At 40.8% G+C, this 26,708-nt stretch overlaps 1 protein-coding gene across 3 annotated transcripts in view; it reads right to left on the bottom strand.

The window, feature by feature from the left end:
• The window catches only part of SLC13A4 (solute carrier family 13 member 4), a 378,128-nt gene that overhangs the window by 344,380 nt on the left and 7,040 nt on the right, over positions 1-26,708 (bottom strand). For 2 of the 3 annotated variants that reach the window (XM_044087465.1, XM_044087467.1), the window contains exon 1: positions 15,322-16,127. The exons of the other annotated variant lie outside the window; for it this stretch is intronic. In XM_044087465.1, coding sequence (XP_043943400.1) covers positions 15,322-15,420 — 99 coding nt within the window. In that variant the 5' untranslated portion in view covers positions 15,421-16,127. Of the gene's footprint in view, positions 1-15,321; positions 16,128-26,708 lie in introns of those variants that run through there. 3 annotated transcript variants of the gene reach the window in all.

Raw genomic sequence — 26,708 nt, 5'->3', positions numbered from 1 at the left:
GGCCAAGGCCCTTGCCATCCCCATAGTGCCTTTTTTAGGCAAGGCTCAAAAGACAAACCCACCACCGTAAATAGCACAAGTAACAAAAAACTGAGGGTAATGCTACTCAATGCCAGAAGTCTAAACCTCAATTTGCACGCACTCAAAGCACTCCTCAGTATGGAGAAAATTGATATATGTGTAGTAACAGAAACCTGATTTAAGCTCCAGAGAGCACCCCAGCACTACTAGGCTACAACTCATACCATACATTTCGGCCACAAAACCCGGACTGAAATACAAAAGGTGGGGACGTATCCATATTCATAAAGGATACCCACACCTCCAAGTTAGTGGCACAACACAATGCTTCAGAGATCGTCCATGTGCAACTAACAACAGGCAAAACTGCAATCCAAATTGTAGCCTGCTACAGATAACCCACCATGTCCCAGGACCCCCATTCCACATTTCTGGAAACACTGGGAAACATAAAGGTTGTACCCTCATATTGGGTGATTTCAATTACCCAAACATTAACTGGGAGAACTACTTAATTACTAACTCCCTTGCCCAACATTTCCTAGAATTTATAAACTCTAATAAAAAAGTCCAAACTTATACATGAAATCACCAATTTAATGGGACACAACACAGAATCCCTGTGTTGTGTCCTATTAAATTGGTGATTTCATGTATAAGTTTGGACTTTTCTATTTTATGTTCTTTGTATTTGCTTCATTTGAAGACTTAGTGTTTTCGTAATTTATAAACTCTTAACGCCCTGGATCGACTGGTCAACACCCCCATCAGAGGTGACAATGTATTGGACCTGGTCATCACCAACATGGGCTATCGGTGTTCCACACCGGAGGTCAACCCCTTGCTGGTTAGATCTGACCATAAACTAATCACTCTGGATATCCACATTCTGCCCCCAGCCTCAGTCAAATAAACCATTGTGAAATACTTTTCAAAAGCAAACTTCATGCTACTTAAGACCGAGGTGGAAAGTTTCAAAGCCCCCATGCTAAAGGATAACACTGTCCAAGCTACAACATCCTTTACAAATGCACTCTACTGGCACCTACAAGAATGCATGGATCATGCTATCCCAAGCAAAACCAAAACTCGCTCCTCCAAGAAAAGGAAACCAGTCTGGTGGACCCCTGCCATAAACAAGCTATACAATAGAAGGAGGAAACTAGTACAGGAAAGAGTAAAATCCCAAGAGGGGAAGACATCCCTGATCAGTATCAGCAAGAAACTATGATCCCTCATAAAATCATCCAAGGCAAGCTTTGAAAGAAAAATTGCCAAGGACTCCAAAGATAACCACAAGGCAGTCTTTAGTTATGTCAAGAATCTAAGTGGCAGTTCTCAGATCTGCTCAGAGTTAGTGCAGAATGGCACAAAATACACTGAACCGACTGATATTGACAACATCCTGGCAGACAGGTTCAGTGCCAACTTCACCCCCCTCTTACCCCCAAAAGGGCCCATAACCATACCAGAAGAATGTAGTGCCCCTGAAATCAGACACTCTGGTTAAAACAGCCCTCTCCAAAGCCTGGACAGTGTCCCAGGCTGCGTCCTAAATGAGCTCAAAGATGAACTAACTCTTCACCTAAACACACTATTCAAACTCAGCCCCTCCACAGGCTATGTGCCCATAGAGTGGCACACAGCATCGGTTATTCTGCTCCACAAAAGTGGAGCCACAACAGACCCTGGGAACTATCGCCTTATAAGCCTGACTAGCTTGGTCTGCAAGGCTATGGAGTGCATCATCATGGATCTCATTAACAGAGACATTGGGAACCTCTAAACACTGGACCCTACCCAGTTCAGCTTTAAGGGCAGATCATGCCTCCTAAACCTGGTGGAATTTTTTGAGACAGTTACCAAGGCTATAGATGAGGGAAAGGTGGTCCACACAGCCTACCTTGACCTCGCAATGGCCTTCAACACCATTCTCCATTCAAATATTATAGACAAGCTCACCAGCCTGAACATAAACCCCTAAGTCACGAGATGTTGCCAACTGGCTCATGGGCAGAACCCACATAGTAAGAGTTGCAGGAGCTAGGTCTGACTCTAAACCAGTTACAAGTGGCATTCCCCAGGGCTCAGTCCTAGGACCCCTCCTGTTCGGCATATACTTCTCAGAGGTACAGGCAAGCACAGGAGGACTATGGCTGACCAAGTTCGCAGATGACTGCAAACTAGGGGCTATAATTGACTCTGTGGCTGACACAGACATCCTTCAAAAGGGTCTCACTGAGATAGATATCTGGTGTCAAAACCATGGCCTCAAGCTAAATGCCAAAAAGTGTATAGTTATCCCCTTGGAAAAAAACATAGTACCCACAAACTACCACATAGGTGGTAGCCCCCTAAATATGGAAGACTTTAATAAGGGATCTGGGGACCCAAGTAGATAGTAACCTCTCCTTTGATAATCACATTGCCAAAATGGTTAGAAAATCTTTCTACGTGGCCCACCTAATCAAAAAAGAGTTTGCATCCAAATCAAAAGAGGTCATTGTGCCCCGCTACTTATCACTCATCAGACCCATCATAGAGTACAATGCCCCATTTGGGATGTACCTTACAAGACACCTGCAACAGCTGGAAAGACCACAGAAGTATCTCACCAAGAGGATCACTGGCCTCAAACAGATGCCCTATGCAGCTCTACTGAAAAAACTCCAGCTGTACTCTGTTGCATACTGCCTACTCGAAGGTGATCTCTGCCTGACATACAAGGCCATGTCCAACTCAGAATTGATGGACATGCTCCACCTAAAGAAAACCATATCCCCTCGTGCCACATGCTCTAGGGATCTAAATCTCACCACAACAATAAATAGGATGTGCTGAAGGGATAGATTCTTGTCCCAGAGACTTCACATGCTCTGGAACAGGATTCCAATCTACATTAGGCAGAGCTCCTCGCTAACCCTCTTCAAGAGAAACCTTGAGTGGACGGGAAACAAAGTATACCCTGGGGATCACTTCAGTGGCTCTGCTGGACAGAGGAACAGGGAACTAATCTAAGGGGGTGGCGAAAGCCAATACTTTCCGGCTAGGCTTATAAATGCTTTTGGGCAGATAGCCTAGTACCTACCTATGAACCTATTAAGTGTTGCTTGTGGATGTGGGAATTACAAATGGTGAAATGTGCAGGCTTTGTTTTATTGATTTGTTTTCTTTTTACTTTTCACCACAATCATAGTTTCAAGGACAGTTTTTTTTCAGGTATAGCAAGCAGAAGTAGTACATCCTTACCATATTATAAGAGGAAATGGCGTGGGTGATTTATCAGCAAAGCACGCTGTCACACTTCACTTGGTAGTTTTCAAATAAATAGTACTCAAATGTTGCACATCAATGACCAGTGCCTTTACCTGGTAACTGTAACTGGAGGTCAGAGACAAGCCTTAAAGTCCTGTTTAATTTGGTGTCATCTGCTTAATACGAGTTGGACTCTCCCACCTGGGAAGATTGAAACTTGCTATTGGTCTGAATTCTGTTGGTCAACAATCAGTGTTCTAACATTAGAAACCACTGTAATGTCTAATCCCTTTTCTAATGCTTAGGTTTCCTGGGAAATAAAGATAAGTTGCACAGAGACTCCTTGCATGTTACAGAAGAACAACAGCACAGCAACAGCCTGAGCTCTTCCCTTATTCATTTTTGAGCCCTTTGCATAAGATTTTTGTTTGGGGTTCCCCACCCTTGTATAGCCCTGGCATAAGTACAAGTGAATAAAAGAAGTTCTTATAGAGGTTACAAGGCATGTAATTCGACACCATTTGCACCTTGCCAATACTCACCCACAAAATATACCTCCCGCTTCCAGGAAGGCAAAACATGTCAGACCAGGAAGGAATTTGTGGACATCCATCCAATCATCCAGATATTCTCAAAAAAATGATAATGTCACTCTGTTTAACATGTATAGGCAATGTGGTTCAGAGAACTGGTAACGGTTGGGTAATAAATCTGTCTCTCCAAATATGTTGGTTAATATTTAGGTCCTTAGTTCAAGTGTTTATGGATCTGCTTATCTTATCCAGCAGGGCAGGGTCTTTGACAGCATGAAATGCAAGATGTAGATCTCCTTATAGTATCCTATAACAGAAAAGAGGATAGGGATACGGCTTCAAGCATATCTGGCTGACTAATAGATTTTACACACATACTCATTTTAATTAGGGACCTTTGTGACCTTTCTACCTGCACAATATATCTGGCTAGGTACATGTCAAAAGGGTCACTGTACTCTGTAACTGGTCTAATTAGGTCTGAGTACAGAAGGATGATATCTTCCTTTGACTCAGATGAGATGCCTCTGAACACTAGCTAGGCTAGATAGGATTTTTTTTGGGGATTTTTTGGGATCACTCCAGTGGCATACAGGGATAAAGTCCTAACATGTCCATGTTGGTGTGAATGATCTGAGCCATACCTCCCTGGACTACATGAAAAGAGACATGGAAGAGCTCTCTGATCTTGTAACCCAGGCCGTATGACCCTGAGTAGCATCCTGCCCTCACCAAGAATGATACCACAGTATAAAGAAAAAATTATCAATTTCAACAAATGGCTAAGTTTCTGGTGTCATTCAAAGGGGATCCAGTGTCTGTCTGCCTGAGATGACATGCTCGACAAGCCACGCAGCTTCGCTAGAGATGGCTTGCACCTGTCACCCTTAGGCTTTCGAATTCTGGCCAAGGCTCTTGCCACCCCCATAGTGCCTTTTTTAGGCAAGGCTCAAAAGACAAACCCATATCATAAATAGCACAAGTAACAAAAAACAGAGGGTAATGCTACTCAATGCCAGAGGTCTAAACATCAAAATGCATGGACTCGAGGCACTCCTCAATATGGAGAAAATTGATGTATGTGCAGTAACAGAAACCTGGTTTAAGGCTCCAGAGAGCACCCCAGCACTACCAGTCTACAACTCATACCATACATTTCAGCTACAGAACCCGGACCGAAATACAAAAGGTGGGGGCATATCCATATTCATCAAGGATACCCACACCTCCAAGTTAGTGGCACAGCACGATACTTCAGGGATCATCCACGTGCAACTAACAATGGGCAAAACTGCAATTCAAATTGTAGCTTGCTACAGATCACCCACCATGTCCCAGGACCCCCATTCCACATTTGTGGAAACATTGGGAAATATAAAGGTCCTACCAAACACCCTAATATTGGGTGATTTCAATTACCCAAACATTAATTGGGAGAACTACTCAAGTACTAACTCCCTTGCCCAACATTTCCTAGAATTTATAAACTCAAATGCCCTGGATCAACTGGTCAACACTTCTACCAGAGGTGACAATATATTGGACCTGGTCATCACCAACATGGGTGACTGGTGCTCCACACCGGAGGCCAACCCCTCATTGGTTAGCTCTGACCATAAACAAATCACTTTGGATATCCACATTCCACCCCCACCCCCAGACAAGGAAACCACTGTGAAAAACTTTTCAAAAGCAAACTTCACATTACTTAAGATTGAGGTGGAAAGTTTCAAAGCCCCCATGCTAAAGGATAACATTGTCCAAGCTGCAAAATCCTTTACTAATGCATTCTACGGGCACCTACAAGAATGCATGGCTCGTGCTATCCCAAACAAAACCAAGATCACTCCTCTAAGAAAAGGAAACCAGTCTGGTGGACTCCTGCCATAAACAAGCTATACAAAAGAAGGAGGAAACTAGTACAGAAAAGAGTAAAATCCCAAGAAGGGAAGACATCCCTGATCAGTATCAGCAAGAAACTATGATCCCTCATAAAATCATCCAAAGTGAGTTTCGAAAGAAAAATTGCCAAGGACTCCAAAGATAACCACAAGGCATTCTTTAACTATGTCAAGAATCTAAGTGGCAATGCTCAGATCTGCTCTGAGTTAGTGCAGAATGGCACAAAATACACTGAACCAACCGATATTGCCAACATCCTGGCAGACAGGTTCAGTGCAAACTTCACCCTCCTCTCACCCCCGAAAGGGCCCATAACCATACCAGAAGAATGTAGAGCTCCTGAAATCACAGACACTCAGGTTAAAACAGCCCTCTACAAAGCCAAAACACAGCATCAATGGGACCGGACGGTGTCTCAGGCTGTGTCCTACATGAGCTCAAAGACGAACTAACTGCTCACCTAAACATACTGTTCAAACTTAGCCTCTCCACAGGTTACGTAACCATAGAGTGGTGCACAGCAATGGTTATTCTGCTCCACAAAGGTGGAGCCACAACAGACCCCAGGAACTATCACCCTATAAGCCTGACTAGCTTGGTCTGCAAGGCTATGGAGCTCATCATCATGGAACTCATTAACAGAGACATTGGGAACCTCCAAACACTAGACCCTATCCAGTTCGGCTTTAAGGGCAGATCATGCCTCCTAAATCTGGTGGACTTCTTTGAGACAGTTACCAAGGCTATAGACGAGGGAAAGGTGGTACACACAGCCTACCTAGACCTCGCAATGGTCTTTGACACCATTCCCCATTCTGGTATTATAGACAAGCTCACCAGCCTGAACATAAACCCTACATCACAAGATGGGTTGCCAACTGGCTCATGGACAGAACCTACATGGTAAGAGTTGTGAGAGCTAGGTCTGACTCTAAACCGGTTACAAGTGGAATTCCCCAGAGCTCAGTCCTAGGACCCCTCCTGTTCGGCATATACTTCTCAGAGGTACAGGCAAGCAGAGGAGGACTATGGCTGGCCAAGTTCACAGATGACTACAAACTAGGGGTTATAATTGACTCTTCGGCTGACACAGACATGCTCCAAAAGGGTCTCACTGAGATGGACACCTGGTGTCAAAATCATGGCCTCAAGCTAAATGCCAAAAAGTGCATAGTCATCCCTTTTGGAAAAAACAAAGTACCCACAAACTACCACATAGGTGGTAGTCCCCTAAATACAGAAGATGTAATAAGGGATCTGGGGACCCAAGTAGATAGTAAACTCTCCTTTGATAATCACATTGCCAAAGTGGTTAGAAAATGCTTCTATGTGGCACACCTTATCACAAAAGGGTTTGCATCCAGATCAAAAGAGGTCATTGTTCCCCTCTACTCATCGCTCATCAGACCCATCATAGAGTACAACGCCCCATTTGGGATGTATCTTACAAGACACCTGCAACAGCTGGAAAGATCACAGAAGTACCTCACCAAGGGGATCACTGGCCTCAAACAGATGCCCTATGCAGCTTGACTGAAGAAACTCCAGCTGTACTCGGTTGCATACCGCCTACTCAGAGGTGATCTCTGCCTGACATACAAGGCCATGTCCAACCCAGAACTGATGGACATGCTCCACCTAAAAAAAGCTTATCCCATCGAGCCACATGCTCTAGGGATCTAAACCTCACCACAACAATAAATAGGACGTGCTGGAGGGATACATTCCTGTCACAGAGACTTCTCATGCTTTGGAACAAGATTCCAATCTACATTAGGCAGAGCTCCTCGCTAACACTCTTCAAGAGAAGCCTTGATGAGTGGATGGGAAACAAAAAGTTTAACCCGGGATCACTTCAGGGGCTCTGCTGGACAGAGGCACAGGGAACTAATCTAAGGGGGGGGGGTGAAAGCCAACACATTCTGACTAGGCTTATAAATGCCTTCGGGCAGATAGCCTAGTACCTACCTATGAACCTATGGACTATGGTCAGGTTGATCTAGGATTGATTAATCACACCCAGTCAATCTAGGATTGAGTAACCACTTGGTTGAATGACAGAATGGCAGGGAGGGATGGGGATGCCTATCCCAGGTGGGAGAGAGTTCACTGATGCTGCTGTTGTATGGAACGCATGTTTCAAAGAGCGGACTAGTCAACAAACAACATAGGAGGTAGGGCGGGGAAGTGAGTAGTGCATATAAATAAAAAAAATCCCCAGTAGGCTAGAAGTGGAGATGGCTGAGACCCCAGGACACATTTAGGATCCACTTCCATCCCCAGCAGTATAGGATCTAAAGCTGGTAGACCCTAGTATGGCTGTGGGGCATTAGGTCATCACCAATTACATGATTTCCCAAAGGGGACCAAAAAAAACTAAAATAATATACTGCACTTTTTCCCTTTCTCTGTTTGTCATTTGTTTGCAAGGATTTGTTCTTGCTATAGTGATTTTATATCTGTAGGGCCATTACACTCAGCTTACACTCATTGACAGATTTGGTTAGCTAGAGTTCTGGGTTTACAATATGAAGGTCATAAAATGCCAACCAAAAAGAATGGATCATATCATTGAGCCTTGACATGCTCTGCTAGTTAATTAAGTGGCACCTGCCAGCTTAATTATAAGGGGTTCTATCATTTAGCCAGTCTGCAATCCATCTAACCATGTAAAAGTCTACCCTGAAGACATTTAGCTTGTTTTCAAGTCAACTATGGAGTATAATGCCAAAGGTCCTGGCCATTTGCCCCGCTTACATACTCTATAGGTGATTGGCCAATATAACAGTTTATAAACAATCAGCACTTTGACAGTTTTTAAACTAAATCTCTACTATAATCATTTATGGTCAGCTTATAAACTGTTACATTTTTTCAATAAAATAGTTTGTCATTCAAGTTTAAGCTGCCTGCAAACAATTACAATTGTAATGATAGCTTATAACCTATCAAGGTATTTCAGAACCCCCTACCAGTTTGTATCCCGCACAAGCCCTTACCCATTTACCCCAGTCTTCCTATGACACTGTACTACTAATAACTTCCAGTTCACGATGTTCCTGTCTATTGATGGACTGATTGAAATTCATGAACTTCCTCACAGGTCATATGACTGACCAAGCTGGTATATTAAATAAGGAAGAGGGATGTGTTTTCTTTGGCAAAAATGGTCCACAGCTGGACAGGGACTAAATACAAAGTACTATAATCCTATTTAGCTATGATCTTGGATATAACATAACCAATTAATATTCAGTGAAATACATCTATTTGACTAAAGAATGAAATCTGAATCTTAAAACAACATGCAGTATTTACCTGGTTTCTTAGAAATGTTGCTGGTATCAGACTTGCAGAACTAAACCGGGACTGATAGTGCAATTTTCATGTTCTACCTATTGTTTATTTTTTAAGACTGGTTCAAGCATCTGGTAATTCCAACCTCTTTGTGTTACAGAATGAATGGCAGATTCATATCCGTTTTAGAATATTTTAAAAATGGGGTAGGACAACATAGTATTTGTTAGGATACACTTTAGCAATGGGGGAGCATTATAATTTATAAATGACTAGCATAATGATTGACTGGTTACAGATAAGGCAAGATTAAATTTAAATTGATATTTTCCTTCACAGTAGCAAAAGGATGAATTAGACATTTGTTAGAATACCTTGTAATAGAAGAGGGAAACAAACTAAATACTTTAGTCTAATGTGAAGTAGACAGATGTTTAGCTAAATCTCTGTGTGTGTCTGGAGTTAGTATTAGAACAGTGTATATTACAATTTGTTTCACTGGAAAGCAATGCAGTAGTTAGCTTTGCTGCCTCATAACACTGCCAGTTTAGTTCTTGGATAGGGTATACATCCTCTCATTGGCTGTGCACGTTTTGAAGAATGACCAGATTCCTTCACACATCTCAAAAACATACTGCAGGTGAATTACTGATCTGCTAATTTGCTCATATGTGTGAGAGTGAGTGTGAGAGTGTGTGTGTGCTACAATGGGCTGGTGTCTTATCCAGTATTAGTTTCTCTGTCTTGCACCCATTCATTACCAGTATACTCTCTAGCTCCCATACAAAAGGGAAAATGATAAAGTGATATTACAAAGAGAATGTTGTAATAATTTAGTATGGATACATATGAGAAACCTAAATTATTAGGCTCTACTCAAGTATGGGTTGGGAGCATAGTTGAACAGTTACAGGTATATATTTCAGTTTGCTTACACTGGAGTGGGCTGAACATGTAGCTATTAGTATATTTTTTATTGGAAAGCAGAGACAAAGAAAGGCATATTTAGTCAGCTGTCAGTGGGGGAAAAAAGGTCTGGACAGAGACCATTATAATTTTTTACATACCTCTTTTTGGTGATATCCCATGTGAAGTATCTGGCCAAGTGATTCACAGTGCTTGCAAATGGAAGCTAAGGGAATCAAACCCAGGACTACAGGATCAAGCTCATTAGTAGCTTAGTAACATAAGAGCAGAAGTGTATTAAACCCAGGCAAGTTGATGGGATATGTCAAAAGTGTTAATTTTTTTAAGAAATGTATCCTGTTTTAGGAAGATTATGATGGAATGGATTTTTTACATTTCTGATGTAATGGAGAATCAACCCCAACATGTTAAAAAGCACTCAATGAAGCATGGCTCTGAGAACTGTTGGAGATTGTCACATGTATCAAAATAAGGGCAGATGACAAAGTTATATATTTTAATAAATGTTAGTGATTGTAACGATCCACCACTGGACCAGTAATTAAGGAGCCACAATCCTCACCACTGCCCCCACTAGGTGAATGTACACTAGGAGGTAACAAGTGCACAGACTGTATTTCCAGATGCAGCTCTCTGCATCGAGTGCAATTTCCCTTGAGAGCATACAGAGACCACAGTAAGTCTGGGGATGATTTCTCCCTCTTTCTCCAGATCATCAATATGACTCACCAATGGCACAGCTATAGAGTTGAGATCTCAGCTGAGTGGCCAAGCCAAGATCTCCAGCACCCTCTCTGTCCAGACAGTGCTTCATGTCCCTGTCCAAGTAGCTGACACGCATACTCTTTGAGGTTTGATTTACACACACACATACACACCTGGGAAAGGCTGGTATAGGTTTACTAGCTGTACCCCGTTTTTGCCCAGACTATAAGGTAGCTATCACTGCCACCAGCCAACTCTTTATCAGCTACTTTAAGGCCCTTAAAGGGTGTCCAATCTTAGTGTAATATTCATTTTAATACAAATGGGTGTTTGACCAAGAGCAGGGCTATTAGGTGTGGCTCACACAGTGTCACCAAATAATCATGCAAGTACTCTCAAAACCTAAATATCTCTAGACAGAGCCGCAATAAAAGGTTTAAAATATTTAATAATAAATAATAAAAGAACAAGACAATATTAAATATATACACACAAAAAATCCCAATGAAGAAGGCAATACGAAAACCAGAGGCAGTGCACCAGCAAATCTAAAATACAAAAGCTTTTATTAAAAGGTGAGCGCTTTTGCAGTGAAACCCACTGCTCGGATAGCTTGCAGAATGACATCATTTCTTGTCATCTCTCTCTATACCAGGTGAGTCCCCCCCCCCCCCTCACTGCTAGAATCTGGCAGTATTTAGCAACTACCTGTGAAAATACATAGACCTCAGATCTTTGAAAGATGCTGGAAGTCATAAAAGAATTGCATTCCTTCACATTTCAAAACTAGTAATTAGTTCATTCACTCCAAAGACAATACAGAAAGCTTTTCAGCGCAGACTGTGTCTAGCTGCATTGAAACTGAACTATACCATCTTTTGTTGCATAGGTAAAAAACTTTCTTACACTGTGAAGGACACCAATGAGGAAGAGAAAAAGCAAACACTACTAAAAACTCCTGATGTCCACCACAGCAGTAAAACTTAATAGTAAAATCAAAACTTTAATAAAAAGAATATAACATAAAATAAGCAGTCCTCAGTCTTCCGATAAGCGCTTTCAGCAAATAAGCCTTCCTCAGATCGTATAAAAAGGACTGTTCAGCTTTTGTATTTATAAGGCATCACAGCCATTTCTCATTTAGTTCTCTGACATGCCCTTGTTGCAAACCAAAAGGAGGCCAGCTAGCAGAGAGGTATAATTTCCTTCATTGTAATTAAAGGGGCAGTGCTTCTCTTTACTATAGGATTGTATATGAGAAAACTAATAGCTATGAATGTGAATACATTATATGAATGAAGCAACATTCAATTAAACTTGCTAATCATATTCCTTCTATTCTTAAGTGCAGGTTTTAATGGCACAATAGTATTCAAGCCTGGTGATCTGTTTGCTCTTAAATTAATTATCCAGCATGTTTCCCTTAGCTCTGTGCGATTATGAACATCACCTCTTCTTGTGGTCTGACAGACTGCCTCTGTGGCCTTAAATACAAAGTAATGAGAAGGATACTGTGCTACGTGGGCTGCTAAGGGCCTCTATGGCCTTAAATACAAAGTAATGAGAAGGATACTGTGCTACATGGGCTGCTAAGGCATTATTGGGATCCTTCTGTTTGATGTCCCTCAAATGTCTGAGGATACGTTCCTTAAGACGTTGATCTGTTTTGCCAACATAGAAAGCACTACATTGGCAGCAAGTCGCTAAGTATATGATGTGGGAACTAGTACAATCAGCATAAACATTAAAATTGTACTGTTGCCTGGAGTATGGATGTACAAAAACATTGGAGCTGTCAATGAAGTTGCAAGCTTTGCATCTTAAGCACTTGAAAGTGCCCTTTCTATTAGAATTGGGCCTATTTTTTTGTTGCATTGCCATAAATTAATTTAATTTCAGCTATTTTTCTGAAATTAACTTCCTGTATTCCAATTTCCACTGTTAAAATATATACATTTAAACAGTTACAATAGTGCATGTACATTCCTGTTCTCTTCCAGCAGAAAACACTGTGGATCCATTTTAAACACAAGCCTTTTGCAAATATTCTTTTCAACACACATCTGTACAGACCAGTTTGATATACACGACATACAGTTCTAATGCATTTGTAACACAAGCATCTTATACAGATCATGTTGATATTCACAGATGACATCATTATTTACAAAATTCCAGATAGCTGTGCTGGCAGTATCTCTGTTTGTCACAGTGATGATCAGAGGGGTGTTGTAAACAGGAGCAATCAAGCACAAATGCAGTATATTTCTACAGCCTTCTTAATACATACAGGTAGCTAAAATGTGCATTGCATATTTACTTATGTTATCATGTTTTCTGTTTTCCTAATAAATGCAAAGGGCTGTTTTTTTGGTGTGTGGACTAAGTTTGCATAGTTTGCATAGTTGTGAGTAAAGTAAATTAAACATTTTGCTGCATTTATATTTCCCTATTTCCATATATTTCTGCAGCAAATCTAGGAGTTTAGTTAGCTAAGAGACCTGATGATATTTTCTAAGCAAACGATGTGCATCATGAATTGGTGGGAATCAAACCAAAAGGATGACATTATGGGAATTAAATCCAAAGCTAGTGAGATAAATAAGATCCTTAATCATTTAAATTTTTTTCTGTCAAGTTACATTTCATGAATTTCTCAGTTTTAAACTATTTAATACTTTAAAACTGTTCAGTATCAAGGGGTCCAAAGCTTGTTTTTTTTTTGTTATCCTAAAGACTGCTTTGAATCTGGCAGATGAACATGGCACAACCAAACAACATATACGTTGAGTAAGAGATAAAAGGTGGGATTTCAGAAGCACCAAATGCCCTTTAGTGAGAAGGTAAGCCACTCTGGCTTGCTTATCCGCAATACGTTAAAAAAAATTATGAACTGAATGAAGAGACACATGATGATCATGTTATAAACCTTTTGGCATGTTTTTAAAAATAAGAACAAAACTGTAGAAGTTACAGCATAAACAAAATTTGAAAGGACAATATATTTCAGTACATATCGTTTCCAAGCAGACAAAGGATGTTTCATTTTTAACAAAGGTAACATAGTATTTTTCTTTCATATTGCAGCCCCTGGAAAGGCACAACTGGTATGAATGGTCAACACCACCATTATACCCATATTGTTAGCATTGTGTCTAGTCTAATATGACTCATCATTGTGCAAGCCTTGTGTCTCAAAATGGGAACTGTCTTATGTCATGCCGAAAGGTGAGAGGCAATGTAAAGGTAACTTGGAGATGTGGTCCAGGCATCCAGCTTCAATGCTTGTACATCATTGTGCCCCATCTGAAGATATCACAGAAATAACATTGTGTGTAAATGTGTGCTCAGTTTAAATAGTGGTGCACAGAGGAGTGGCCATAACTGTGGGATCCATGTAGGTGGGCTCTTAACTGTCACATGCTTCAGTCCCCCCATCCCTGCCCCTGTAGATGGGAATCTGTTCCTTTGCTATTTAATTCCATTTCACACTCCTGCTCAGTTCCAGCAGTGCCAGGGTCAGTTTCCCATCTAATGTCACTAGTGGCAGGAATTGGACACATTTCCTCTGTGTGAAAGTTCAGGTTTAATGGAGGTAGTGGAGTGACAGACATAATGTGGATGGGTAAAGGGACATGGGTCAGTAGGCACTTAAAGCATGCATTACAGAACAGATGGGATCTCTTACCTCACCAAAGTGCATTGTATTAATTCCTTACGTAAATGACAGTAATGTGACATTATAAACAACATGCCTATAAATATGGGGAAATACAATAATAATCTGTAGTACAATAATAATCTGTAGTAAAATAATAAAGACTAAAATTATATATATGAACATGTCCAGAAACAAACGTATGAATAGAGTAGGGTTTAAACATCTGAATCTGCCTGAAATAGTGACTAGGACAGACATTATTGCTTATTGGCTTTCATAGCTGAAAAGGTAATGTGGTAGCCAGAGTACCAACAGCAAGTTTTTAACCTGGAATACACAAACAGGATATAAAACCAATATAAATCTGTAGCAAGCAGATTAGCTGCACTATGTTTGTGGAATGTATTGGACTTAAAAACAAATTTTGCTTATTTGCCTTTTCTGCTCTATAAATAATGAAATTAACTTTTGGATCTAACTATATTGCTAAACTTTGAATTCATTTTTTGTCTTTTGCAGTATGTAACCAAAGATATTTTATGTCTGTTCTCTTTAAAACAAGTTCCAGTCCAGAAAGCAAAACTCGGGGAAGGGGAGAAATGGCAAGGATATCATGTCATCAAGTACACAAATACATGTACACAGCACTGTGAAATTCTTTGTGACTACATAAACAAAGTTAAACTTTAATTGTATGTATCGTGATATCCTACATATCCTCACTTTAAAGTCTGATTTTCAAATTAATGCTCTGTGGTGGTGGTCTTTTTCATATACAAATGAAAGAAAGTGACTGTAAAATGCTGGGCTTTACCTTTTAAGACCAATATCTGAAAGGTGCTTGGGGCATCCTTTTAACAGCGTACATATGAAAGATATGGTGTGGATCATTTAATCCAGGAAAAAGAAGCTGGTATAATAAACACTCATAATTCTAATACTAATGAACCGCTTAGCAATGCTGAGTCAGACTGTCACTACATTTATAGCATAAATTACATAAATAAAAGTTGTACTTACACTCGATGGATGAATGACAGGTAGGGGTAAAAGAAGGAGAGGAAGTGAAATAACAATCAGCAGTTTGCGAGCTCTCCAGAAACTGCACAATACATTCATGATGCTAGATTCCAAGGAATGTCAGATTCTGGTGTTCTTCCCAGGCACTTGGCCTACTTCGATTATTGTCTCTTGGAGTTTTCTGTGACTGCTGATGGTGAGTGATTCTGAACTGCACCTGTCTCCTGAATTCAGATGAGTTCCTGAAAAGTGCTCAGATGACTGTCTACCCTGCCCTGCTATGTGCATTTCTTCTGCTAGCACATTTTAAAGGATTATTAGAAATGGAATGTTCCCTTGTTAAGCTTTATTTTTTTATTCTGGTTTATTTGCCAAGTTTTTGGATTTCTGTTTACAGGAATCTTGTCAAGTTCAATTTAAAAGCTTCATGTACCATTAGATTATCATATACCACTGGATCTTTGAAGAAATCTGCAGCACTTATGACTTAGCCTATTGATGTTTTACTTCTTTGAATGGCCGAGCAGTTACTGATTTTCCACTATTTTTCTTCAGAGTTCACTTCTTTTAGATCTTACGATGCCATATTCTCTGTACTGCAGTTCAGCTTCTCACATTGAGAAACTTGCCACACACACACACACGCACACACACACACCCACTCATACACAAACACACACACACTGGCAGGCAGCCTTAGTTCCATGGAAATATATATTGCTGTTACCACTACTAATTATGTAACACATCCTTTAGGTTAGTAGCACTGTCGTCTTCATCTCGACTTCCCAGTCTTCTTAATGTTTTTTAATAAGCACTCCTGCAGATTAAGCTACATTATTCACTTTTTTTGTGAAACCCAGCCCACATTCCAGTTTGACCAATGGAAAGAGGCAAGAGAATTTATCACCTTCCCACAGTAAAACTAGCACCAGCCCACTGGAAAAAAAAAAAAAAAAAAAATATATATATATATATATATATATATATATATATATAGTTCATTTCGTCGACAGTTCATTTCATCGACAAGCATTTTAGGTGTGCCCCCCACATCCCCCCCTAACTATATATATCAACTTCAGGGTCGCACAACATTGGGGAAGGGGGCAAATGCTTGTCGATGAAATGAACTGTCGACGAAATGAACTGTCGACGAAGTCATAGGGACCCATATATATATATATATATATATATATATATATATATATATATATATATATATATATATATCAACTGTTCTTTAAGTATTTTTTCCTGTTGTCTTACCTTTGTGTCACCCCCATGCCCTTAGCACTGATCTTCCTAGGCAGGAGAAACAGAAGAAAAAAATACTCCTAGCAAGATGATCCATGTGTTTAAAGTTAACAGGAGGCACTCAAGTATCTGCAACACCTGGAAAGAATGCAAACTCCATACTGCCCCTCTTTGCGTAAGACAGTCTCTATTTAGGCAGTTGTGTCATGTGGGGGGAAAAAATAATAAAATGGTAAATGTCTTGTGATTTTAGGATAAAATACATTTCCTAAGTTTTCATTAGCAGTTGCATTTTACAATTATTTTGCATCTGAAACACCTAAATGTTACATGATAATACAGTATAAGCAACTCAGATGTTACAAGAATAAGCTTTTATTTTGGGAAAAAAAGTGAAGTTCCCTCTTTTGTACTGGCTGTGGGCATATTTTGTCCTTCAAAATATCCTGTTTCTACAAAAAAAGTTCCACCTTGGGTATTTGAAAAGCTGGCGACCCTATACTGCCCTGCATGAACAATTAGTAAGAATAACTTTTAGCTGATAATAAGCTTGCACATTTTGTCTTTCATCACTGACATTTTTAAAAGGTGTAATTTGTTCCTTATATGCAAAGTTTCAGTTTTGTAGTACTGAGAAAGGAAATAATGCAGCAACAGGGCATAGCAAGTTTTGTGATCTTTTTTATTGTAATGATCTCAAATAAGAACATTTTATCTGCATTTGTTTAACAGGCAAAGGGTCAGCGATCCAAAGATGGGTTCAGGAAACATTTTTGGGAGGGGGGATGTCGAAAGGATAGAGTCCTAAGGGTAAGGGGACAAGAAATTCTGGGAGAAGAGCTGCACAAATCATTAAACTTTACTGCTGAAGAGAGAGAAGTTATCCAAAGTGGCATGTGTGTGAAGGAGTTTGAGGAAAGCAAACGCAAACCTTTCAAATGGCCTTGATTTTTCAGGGACGTCCCTGATTTTGACTGAAATTTTAGCTCTGTTCCTCTTAATCCCTCCTAAAACTGATGGCTTTTGGAGAAAAGGTATGAATTACACTTAATAAATAATGACAATAATTAGTTACAGACGTCTATTGCATTAAGAAAATGCATATCAATTCATAGTCTATCAATATTTCAAGTTAATAGCACTAATATTTTGGATGTCCCTGATTATTTTTGGATTTGTCCCTGATTCTGTTGACAGTTGTCCCTGACTGGTTGAGAGCTATGAATGGCAGTGGACTGTAAAAAGCCATCACACAAAGGAAGACTACAGAATACTCTCAGTTATCTAATCCATCCCCATAACCCAAACCCCCTGCTGCTGAAACTGCTGCTACATTCAGCTATCATATTTCTTCTTTGCCTCTTTCTCCCTATTGCCTGTTGACGGTCAGCCCTCCACTGGCCTGACCAGCTCATCTGGTCATACAGGTGAGAAGTGATCACAAGAATCCATAATCTATCAGGGTTTTACAATGCCTGATGTCCAACCCCCATGGCAGCCACAGCAAGTTAAAGTCCCATAATGTGGGCACCTTTCAGTGTGCAAGCGTTTGCACATGCCGTTTACCTGCTCTAGTGCGCATGCACTGCACTTGCCTGGACATCTGTCTCCCACTGGGTAGCAGTCTTTACAGTCAGAATTTGTTTTCTTATGCTTTAGACCTTGGTCCTTTTAACCAGGATGTTGTTGGCCTGCATAACTCTGTATATGTGTAAATGTGTGTGTACAGTTGTGTAAAGGACTGAACTTTGTGTTCACCTGATGTGCTGTTATTAAAATATTATAAAAAATAAGGTTTAGGCAATTCAGAATGTGAAGCATTTTCTTTACTGAAGAGTAAAACAGCAAAAAATAAAATAAAAACATCATTAGCATATAAGCTACAAAATATATGGTAGCTATGAAAGAACAGCAAAATACTATGCTTATATTTCTTTATGCTGTGATTTACTCAGCTCTGTCTTTGAAGTTTGATTATTTGGGTTTTATTCTCATGACCAAACCATGCCAGGAACAAATAAGTCTAGCAAAATTCATCCTTGTTATAGTGCAATGTTATATTGACATTTTTTCTTACGCAGACCTACCCTATGAATGACCCTGTCTCAGTTGGGCTAATGCATCGAATCGCAAGCACAAGCTGGGAAAAGGTAGCAACAGGAAATTAAGACTACAAACTTAATGAGCAAAGAGATACTGGTCACTTGAAGCAAAACCCTTACTGAATACCCAGGCATGGTCTTGAGTCCACTGTAGACGCAGTGTAACATGACTGGGCTTTCTTTATTCAATATTCATTTATATGTTAGTTTATTTTATTAACCAGGAAATGCTGACTACACGCAATGCATTTTCAGTGGAAAACCAGGGAGAAAAACTACACAACTGAAAATTACAGTATCATTATATCTTCTGCACAAATTATACAAACTGCAATACAAACAATAAAGTAGACATAAGAAAAAGGCAAGAAAAAGTAAAAGACGTAGAATAGATAACCATCTTAGAGTTTTGCAACATTTAGTAAAATACAACTAACTTTGCAGAGCATTAGGCTGAAACATGTAAACCTCAGGGAATGAAATGACAGAAAACTTGCATGATTAATATTTAATGGAATTTGCATCATTGTATAAAGTGATCAGTTTGAGAGCATTAATTAGACTAAAGTATGAAAATCTAGTCTAAAAGACTGAATAATATAACAGGAGATGAAAGAATGCAGAAAGTGGGAGTCCCTTAGGCTAAAGGGAAGTCTCTGTGTTCACCGTGGGAGTGGTTAACACTGAACAGCCTGCCTGTCCCTGGAGGAGTGGTTACTACCTAGAAGATGTAGTTTTATTGGCCATTTTGGGTCAATTCTAAACTCCTTGATCTCTCTCTCTTAAAACCCTACAACTCTCTTTTTGCGCGGTTTTGCGCACTGAGCAGGGTCGGGCAGCGCCGCCTACACAGGTTTAAACTATTCCAGGCTCCACAAAGTCTGCACTTCACTTTTTCCCTTAGAACTGTTCATACTCTCAAAGTAATCACTCTATTCTCTTTCTAAAGCCCTGCACTTGCTCAGCTCTTATAAGGAAACACTAACTAACTAAAGCACTACACCCTCCTTGACTTTTCATAAGTATTAGGCTCCCGATTGGTCCTTCCTGATCAAGTGAAAAATCAGTTCCCTTCCCTAATCTGATCAGTAAAAAAAAACAGTTCCCTATACTAATCTGGTATGTCCAAGGGTCAGTTTCAAGGTTACTCTCCAGTCCAGCTGGTGAATCTGGGAATTTTGAGGCAGTTACAATTGCCTTATGTACACAGACAACCCTCTCCTCCTTCCAACAAACTCTAATACATGTGAGAGATGCAGTTACACAGCCAAACTGGAGGCAGAGCTCTCTCAACCCAAGACTGGCACAGTCAGTCAGGAGGAAAAGGTAACCACCCACACCACAAATCCAGTCTCACATAGACCTATTGCATCTGCATACCCAGCACATAAACACGCAAAAACATACTCGGAGGCTCTAAATAAAAATCTGCCTAAACAGCAAAGACCTCCTAAGCAGATATCCAAGCAACAGCCACCCCTCAACAATACCCACGAATTACATATCTCACAAAATCAATGTGCCTCACAGTCACAGCCTTTAAGGCCAAACAACACACCAAATACACTTGTTATAGGGGACTCTATTGTCCGGCACACTGACGTCCCGCTCACCAGACTGAACAAGGAGAAGGTCACTGTAAGCTGCCTGTCGGATGCCAGGATCCGCCACATAACGCAAGCACTCAGGTCACTTCAAAGCAAGTACAAGTATGACTCAGTCATACTCCCTGGACTACATGAAAAGAGACATAGAGGAGCTCTCTGACCATGTAGCCCAGGCTGGTATGACCCTGACCTTGAGTAGCATCTTGCCCTCACCAAGAATGATGCCACAGTATAAAGACAACAATTGACTAAAGTATTGGTGTCATTCAAAGGGGATCCAGTGTCTGTCAGCCTGGGATGACATGCTTGACAAGCCACGTTGCTTTGCTAGGGAAGGCTTGCACCTGACACCCTTAGGCTTTCGTATACTGGCCAAGGCTCTTGCCACCCCCATAGTGCCTTTTTTAGGCAAGGCTCAAAGGACAAACCCACCTCCATAGACAACCCAAGGATAAAAAAACTAAAGGTAATGCTACTCAATGCCAGAAGTCTAAACCTCAAAATGCATGCACTCGAGGCTCTCCTCAGTATGGAGAAAATCGATGTCTGTGCAGTAACAGAAACCTGGTTCAAGGCTCCTGAGAGCACCCCAGCACTACCAGGTTATAACTCATACCATGCATTTCGGCCCCAAAACTTGGACCGAAGCACAAAAGGAGGGGGAGTATCTACATTCATCAAAGATACCTACACCTCCAGGTTAGTGGCACTGCACAAAGCATCAGAAACCATCCATGTGCAACTAACAGCAGGCAAAACTGCCTTTCAGTTTGTAGCCTGCTACAGAACACCCTCCCTATTACAGGAACCCCACTTGGCATTCCTGAGAACACTGGAGAATATGAAGGTCTCTCCAAACACTGTTATTGGGTGACTTCAACTACCCAAACATTGACTGGGAAAACTACTCAAGCCCAAACACCCTTGCCCAACGGTTTCTTGAATTTATAAACTCTAATGCAATGGAACAACTGGTCACCACTCCCACAAGTGGGAACAACATATTGGACCTGGTCATCACCAACATGGGGACTTCATGTTCCACACCAGAGGTAAACCCCTCATTGGTAAGATCAGACCATAAACAAATTTCCCTGGACATCCATATCCCGTCCCCACCTCCAGCCAAGGAAATCACTGTAAAGAATTTCTCAAAAGCCAACTTTGCACTTCTCAAGACTGAGGTGGAATCCTTCAAAGCCCCTGGGCCAGAGGATAATACAGCCCAATTCACAGAATCCTTTACAAATGCATTCTATGAGCACCTGCAGGGATGCATGGATCGTGCTATCCCAAATAAAACCAAGACTCACTCCTCCAAAAACAGGAGACCAGTCTGGTGGACCCCGTCCATAAATAAGCTATACAACAGAAGGAGGAAGCTACTACATGACAGAGCAAAATCCCAAAAAGGGAAGGCATCTCTGATCAGTATTAGCAAGAAACTTCGATCCCTCATAAAATCATCAAAGGCCAGTTTTGAAAGAAAAATTGCCCTAGACACTAAAGATAATCACAAGGCCTTCTTTAGTTATGTCAGGAACATGGGCAGAAACTCCCAGATATGCTCTGAATTGTTTCATAACAGTACAAAATATACTGAACCTACAGACATAGCCAACATCTTGGCAGACAGATTCAGCGCAAACTTCTCCCCACTTCCCCCCTAAAGGAGCAAATGCCTATCCCAACTGAATGTAACCTCCCTGGCATCACAGATGCACAGGTGAAAGCTGCCCTCTCCAAAGCAAAAAACACAGCATCTATGGGACCAGACGGTGTCCCAGGCTGTGTCTTACATGAGCTCCAAGAAGAACTGAACCCTCACATTAAGTCACTGTTCAAACTTAGCCTTACTACAGGATATGTACCCAAAGAATGGCGTACTGCTACAGTAGTCCCACTCCTCAAAGGTGGTGCCACAACGGACCCCGGAAACTATTGCCCCATAAGCCTGACTAGTCTGGTCTGTAAAGCTATGGAGCGTATTATCATGGAACTCCTAAACAAAGACATTGGGAGCCTCCAGAAACTGGACCCTACCCAATTTGGCTTTAAGGGCAGATCTTTCCTCTTAAACCTAGCTGATTTCTTTGAAACAGTTACCAAAGCCATAGATGAGGGCAAGATAGTCCACACAGCTGACCTGGACCTCGCAAAAGCCTTCGACACAATACCCCACTTGGGGATCATAAATCAGCTTACCAGCTTAAATATCAATCCCTATATCACAAGATGGGTTGCAAACTGGCTCAGACATAGAACCCACATGGTCAGAATCGCAGGTGCCATGTCCTAATCCAAACCAGTTACAAGTGGCATCCCACAGGGCTCAGTTTTGGGACCTCTCTTATTCGGTATATACTTCTCTGAGGTTCAGGCTAACACGGGGGGATTATGGCTGACAAAATTCGCAGATGACTGCAAACTGGGGGCCATAATCGAATCTCCAGCCGACACAAGCATCCTCCAAAAGGATCTCACAGAGACAGATGCTTGATGCCAGAGCCACGGCCTCAAGCTAAATGCTAAAAAGTGCATAGTCATCCCCTTTGGGAAAAACAAGGTGTCCACAAATTACCACATAGGTGGTAATCCATTAAGTACGGAAGAAGTAATGAGAGATTTGGGGACCAACGTAGATAGTAATCTCTCCTTTGATAATCACGTTGCCAAAGTGGTTAGAAAGACCTTCTATATAGCCCACCTTATCATGAAAGGGTTCGCATCTAGATCAAGAGAGGTCATTGTGCCCCTCTACTCATCAGGCCCATAACTGAATACAATGCCCCTTTTGGGATGTACCTTACCCGACACCTGCAGCAACTGGAGACCCCAAAAGTACCTCACCAAGAGGATCATGGGCTACAAACAGATGTCCTATGCAGCTCGACTAAAGAAACTCCAGCTCTACTCAGTTGCTTACCGCCTACTCAGAGGTGATCTATGCCTGACATACAAAGCCATGTCAAACCCAGAATTAATGGACATGCTCCACCTCAAAAAATCCAAGTCCCTTAGAGCTACACGCTCCAGGGACCTAAACCTCAACACAAAAATAAATAGGACATGCTGGAGGGACAGATTCATTTCCCAGAGGCTCCCCTCACTCTGGAATAGAATCCCAATTCATGTTAGACAGCCCCTCGCTCACCCTCTTCAAGCGAAATATTGACGCGTGGATGGGAAATCACAAATTCACCCCTGGGATCTCTTCTGTGTCCCTGCTAGACAGAGGCACAGTAAACTAATCTTAAAAGGGTACCTTCTATGACCTACTTTACAGAGACACAGTAGGCTAATCTAATAGGGAGGCGGAAGCCAAATACACTCTGGCTAGGCTTATAAATGCCTTAGGGCAGATAGCCTAGTATCTACCTATGAACCTATGAACAATATAACAATTCAACATCCTATGATAAAAATACATAAATGGATACATGAGGCACAAGGTGAGAGACTAATGGCATTGTGGTGGTCACGTGGATGTTCAAATAACACCTGTACTGCAGTTACAGGTCCAGTAAGAGAAATGGTGCCTTTGGAGGACATTATAAAATGTGTGTACAAGTGGTAATGACAATGAGAGGTTATTTTATAGTTTGGAAACGAAGACCAACTGTTGCACTAAAAATTATTATGAGCTGATGAAATTTATGCAAGAAGCTTACAGTTGAGTGAAGGCTGTGAGTAAGTGCATCACTCTAAGACAGGGTTAATGGCTGTACACCTATTTGGTACATGAAGACTGGTGTGAACTTACCTCATCTGTAATATGTTAGGATTCGAGCCAATATGGAGATTTTATTTCATTTATTTTTTTAAACCTGTATTCACCTATGTAAGCAACCTATATTCAAAAAGTCAAGTGTAATTGGCAACAGAAAAAAGAAGACAAAGTCATCAAAGCATTTACAAAATACACATCCCAAAGACACTTCTCAAAATATGCTTAAATGGGTCTACTTTTAATAATGGAAAGACCACTTACCTGAAACTGAGTTTATAGAGGTAACACCGAACTGTTAATTTACCGAATGATCACACTCCCATATTGTTTAACAGGAAAAGTGTGCAACTGGCAAGCACTGAATGAAGAAACGTACTGTAGTATGTCAAACCCACCCAGGTGGTGGGGCTGTGCCCCACCCCTCAACTAAATACATCAACTCCAGGATCACACTACAGTGAAGAAAAGTGCAAATTTCCCCATGGCGGCCAAGTGCATATGTTCCCTGTTAAAATATTCTGTAGTGTGATCATTCGGTAAATTAATAGTTTGGTGGTGTTGTCTCGTTAAATTCAGTTTTGGATAACTGGTCTTTCGATTATTGGAGGTAGACCCTCTTAGACCTATACACACTTTGATTAAAAGAGTATTTAAAAACTGTTTATTACCCGTATATTTGAATCTCTGAAGTTGCCCGTCAAGCTACTGCCAGTTTTTCTCCTGTATCAGATCTACCAGATCCAATTTAGCAAACCATGGGCTGTATCTACCCCACATCCAGCAACTGAGAGATCAACCATAATCTATGTAAGATGCCAATCAAAGATGTATAGACAGAAGTATAGTAACTACCGGGTTTAATTACTTTTTGAAATAATCCCAGTTTAGATACCTTTTCTAAGATTAAGACGCTAGGATGTACCCTGTTATTAACATTGCCTGCAGTATCCAGTTTTCATTAATAATTGATTTTTTACTAGTCTTATTCCAGCCTTTTTCTACCATACACACATCTACTAGCAGGTATAATCTACATAACCCAAATATTTCCTTTTCAGTGTATAGCTTTATGTTAATTACATTCAGTTAATTTGATTTTTAATTGCCAATCATTGTCAGAATATGAAACACCTTTTTGGAGGTGTGACTTGTAATTCAAGGTAAGCTCTGTGTTTTCTACTATTGTTTGAGGTATTTTAATTTTTATCTTTTAAACTCTTACATGTCCCTAAGAAGAACAAGCATTACTTTTTTTGTATGTCCTCCCTGTCTTTGTGTCGGTTTCCTCTGGGTGCTACGGTTTCCTCCCACATTCCAAAGACATGCAGTAGGTGGACTGAATACTCTAAACTGGCCATAGGTGTGAGTATGTGTCTGAGTGTGTGGTGTGGAAGAACTACAGTGACAGGGCTAGCCATCCAGTGGTGTAAAACTTTGGTTCTAGATTGTCACTGTTGAAGTGACACCCTGACCTCATGTCCAAATTCGAAAAAGGTGTTGTGGATGGATCGATGGCTATCATACTGTGTTGTCATACATTTTAGCTATTATTGTTTTATAGTTTGATTTACTGGTTACCTTTTTTTCTTTGCTCCTTTTTTATTCTTCCATCCATTATTTTACCGGTCGACCACCCCTGTACCAGTCCACGCCAGGTCTACCAGCTACTGACCCCCCTCCCCTGGACTTAATCCAATGTAATGCTAGGACTGGTCATGGAACAAGGCATTCAAGTGCTTGGCATGTCTATGCATTCATCTGGGAGGACTTACTTTTTTTATGGCCTACCCATTTCAATCCCCCTCCCCAATGTGGATCAATGGTTTAGCCTGGGGGGCAGGCAAGCAATGGAGATGTATGATGTTTCATTCTGCCTCCACAGCAGCACAACCATATTGTCAGCCTTATACCCCTCTTATAGTCATACTTACCTTGTGATGTCCCCAGCCTCCATGAGGGATTGTCATTGTGGGCATCTGGGTATGATCACACCCATCCCTCCCTGTCTCTCCGTCAGTTGCTCAAGCCACTAATCCAGCTCATGTTAGCTGTGTCATAGTCTGCCCTTTATCCCTCTACACCACCGGTGTGACATTCATTAGCTACTTTAAGTAGTAATGAAGACTCTCTGAGACTATTTATTTCTCTGTTTGCTGATTGAGTTGGACACTGTATTATTATAGTGGATTATTTTAATTCCAGGACTTAAAAGGTGTTTTTTTTGTATTTTATGGGTCTGCTTTTAGCCTTTCATCCATTTTTATAACATTTTATTTCATATTCAAATTTTCCTGATTTGCAGGAGACTGGGAATTTTTAAATAAATGTCATCATGTAGGGCTAGAGGGTGCTACTTTGCTTCTTGCCTTGACTGGGCGGAAGTTGTAATGTGGGCATCTATTTTATCTCATGGTGAATCTTTACTTTGACAGGAGGTCTCTCTTCATTGAGCCAGTACTTCAAGCTGTGGATTTTCAGCTGAGTTTTAGGCATGGCCTGTTTTAGTAATGCCTTGACTCGAGATGTATTAATAAATGTCAGCTTGATCAAAGACAGATTGGGTATTATCTCTGACTTACCCCATGCAGTCTATTTGTCATGAAGAAATGATATGATGATAATAGTGGTACGCACTTCACTGTGGCTACTGCATCCTGTCTTCAGGATAGTCTTAGCCCCAAAATCTGAGGG

The sequence above is a fragment of the Protopterus annectens genome, chromosome 11.part0, assembly GCF_019279795.1.
Source record: "Protopterus annectens isolate FY-2018-M chromosome 11.part0, PAN1.0, whole genome shotgun sequence".
Classification (NCBI taxonomy): Eukaryota; Metazoa; Chordata; order Ceratodontiformes; family Protopteridae; genus Protopterus; species Protopterus annectens.
This window is presented reverse-complemented; position numbering and strand designations above follow the sequence as displayed.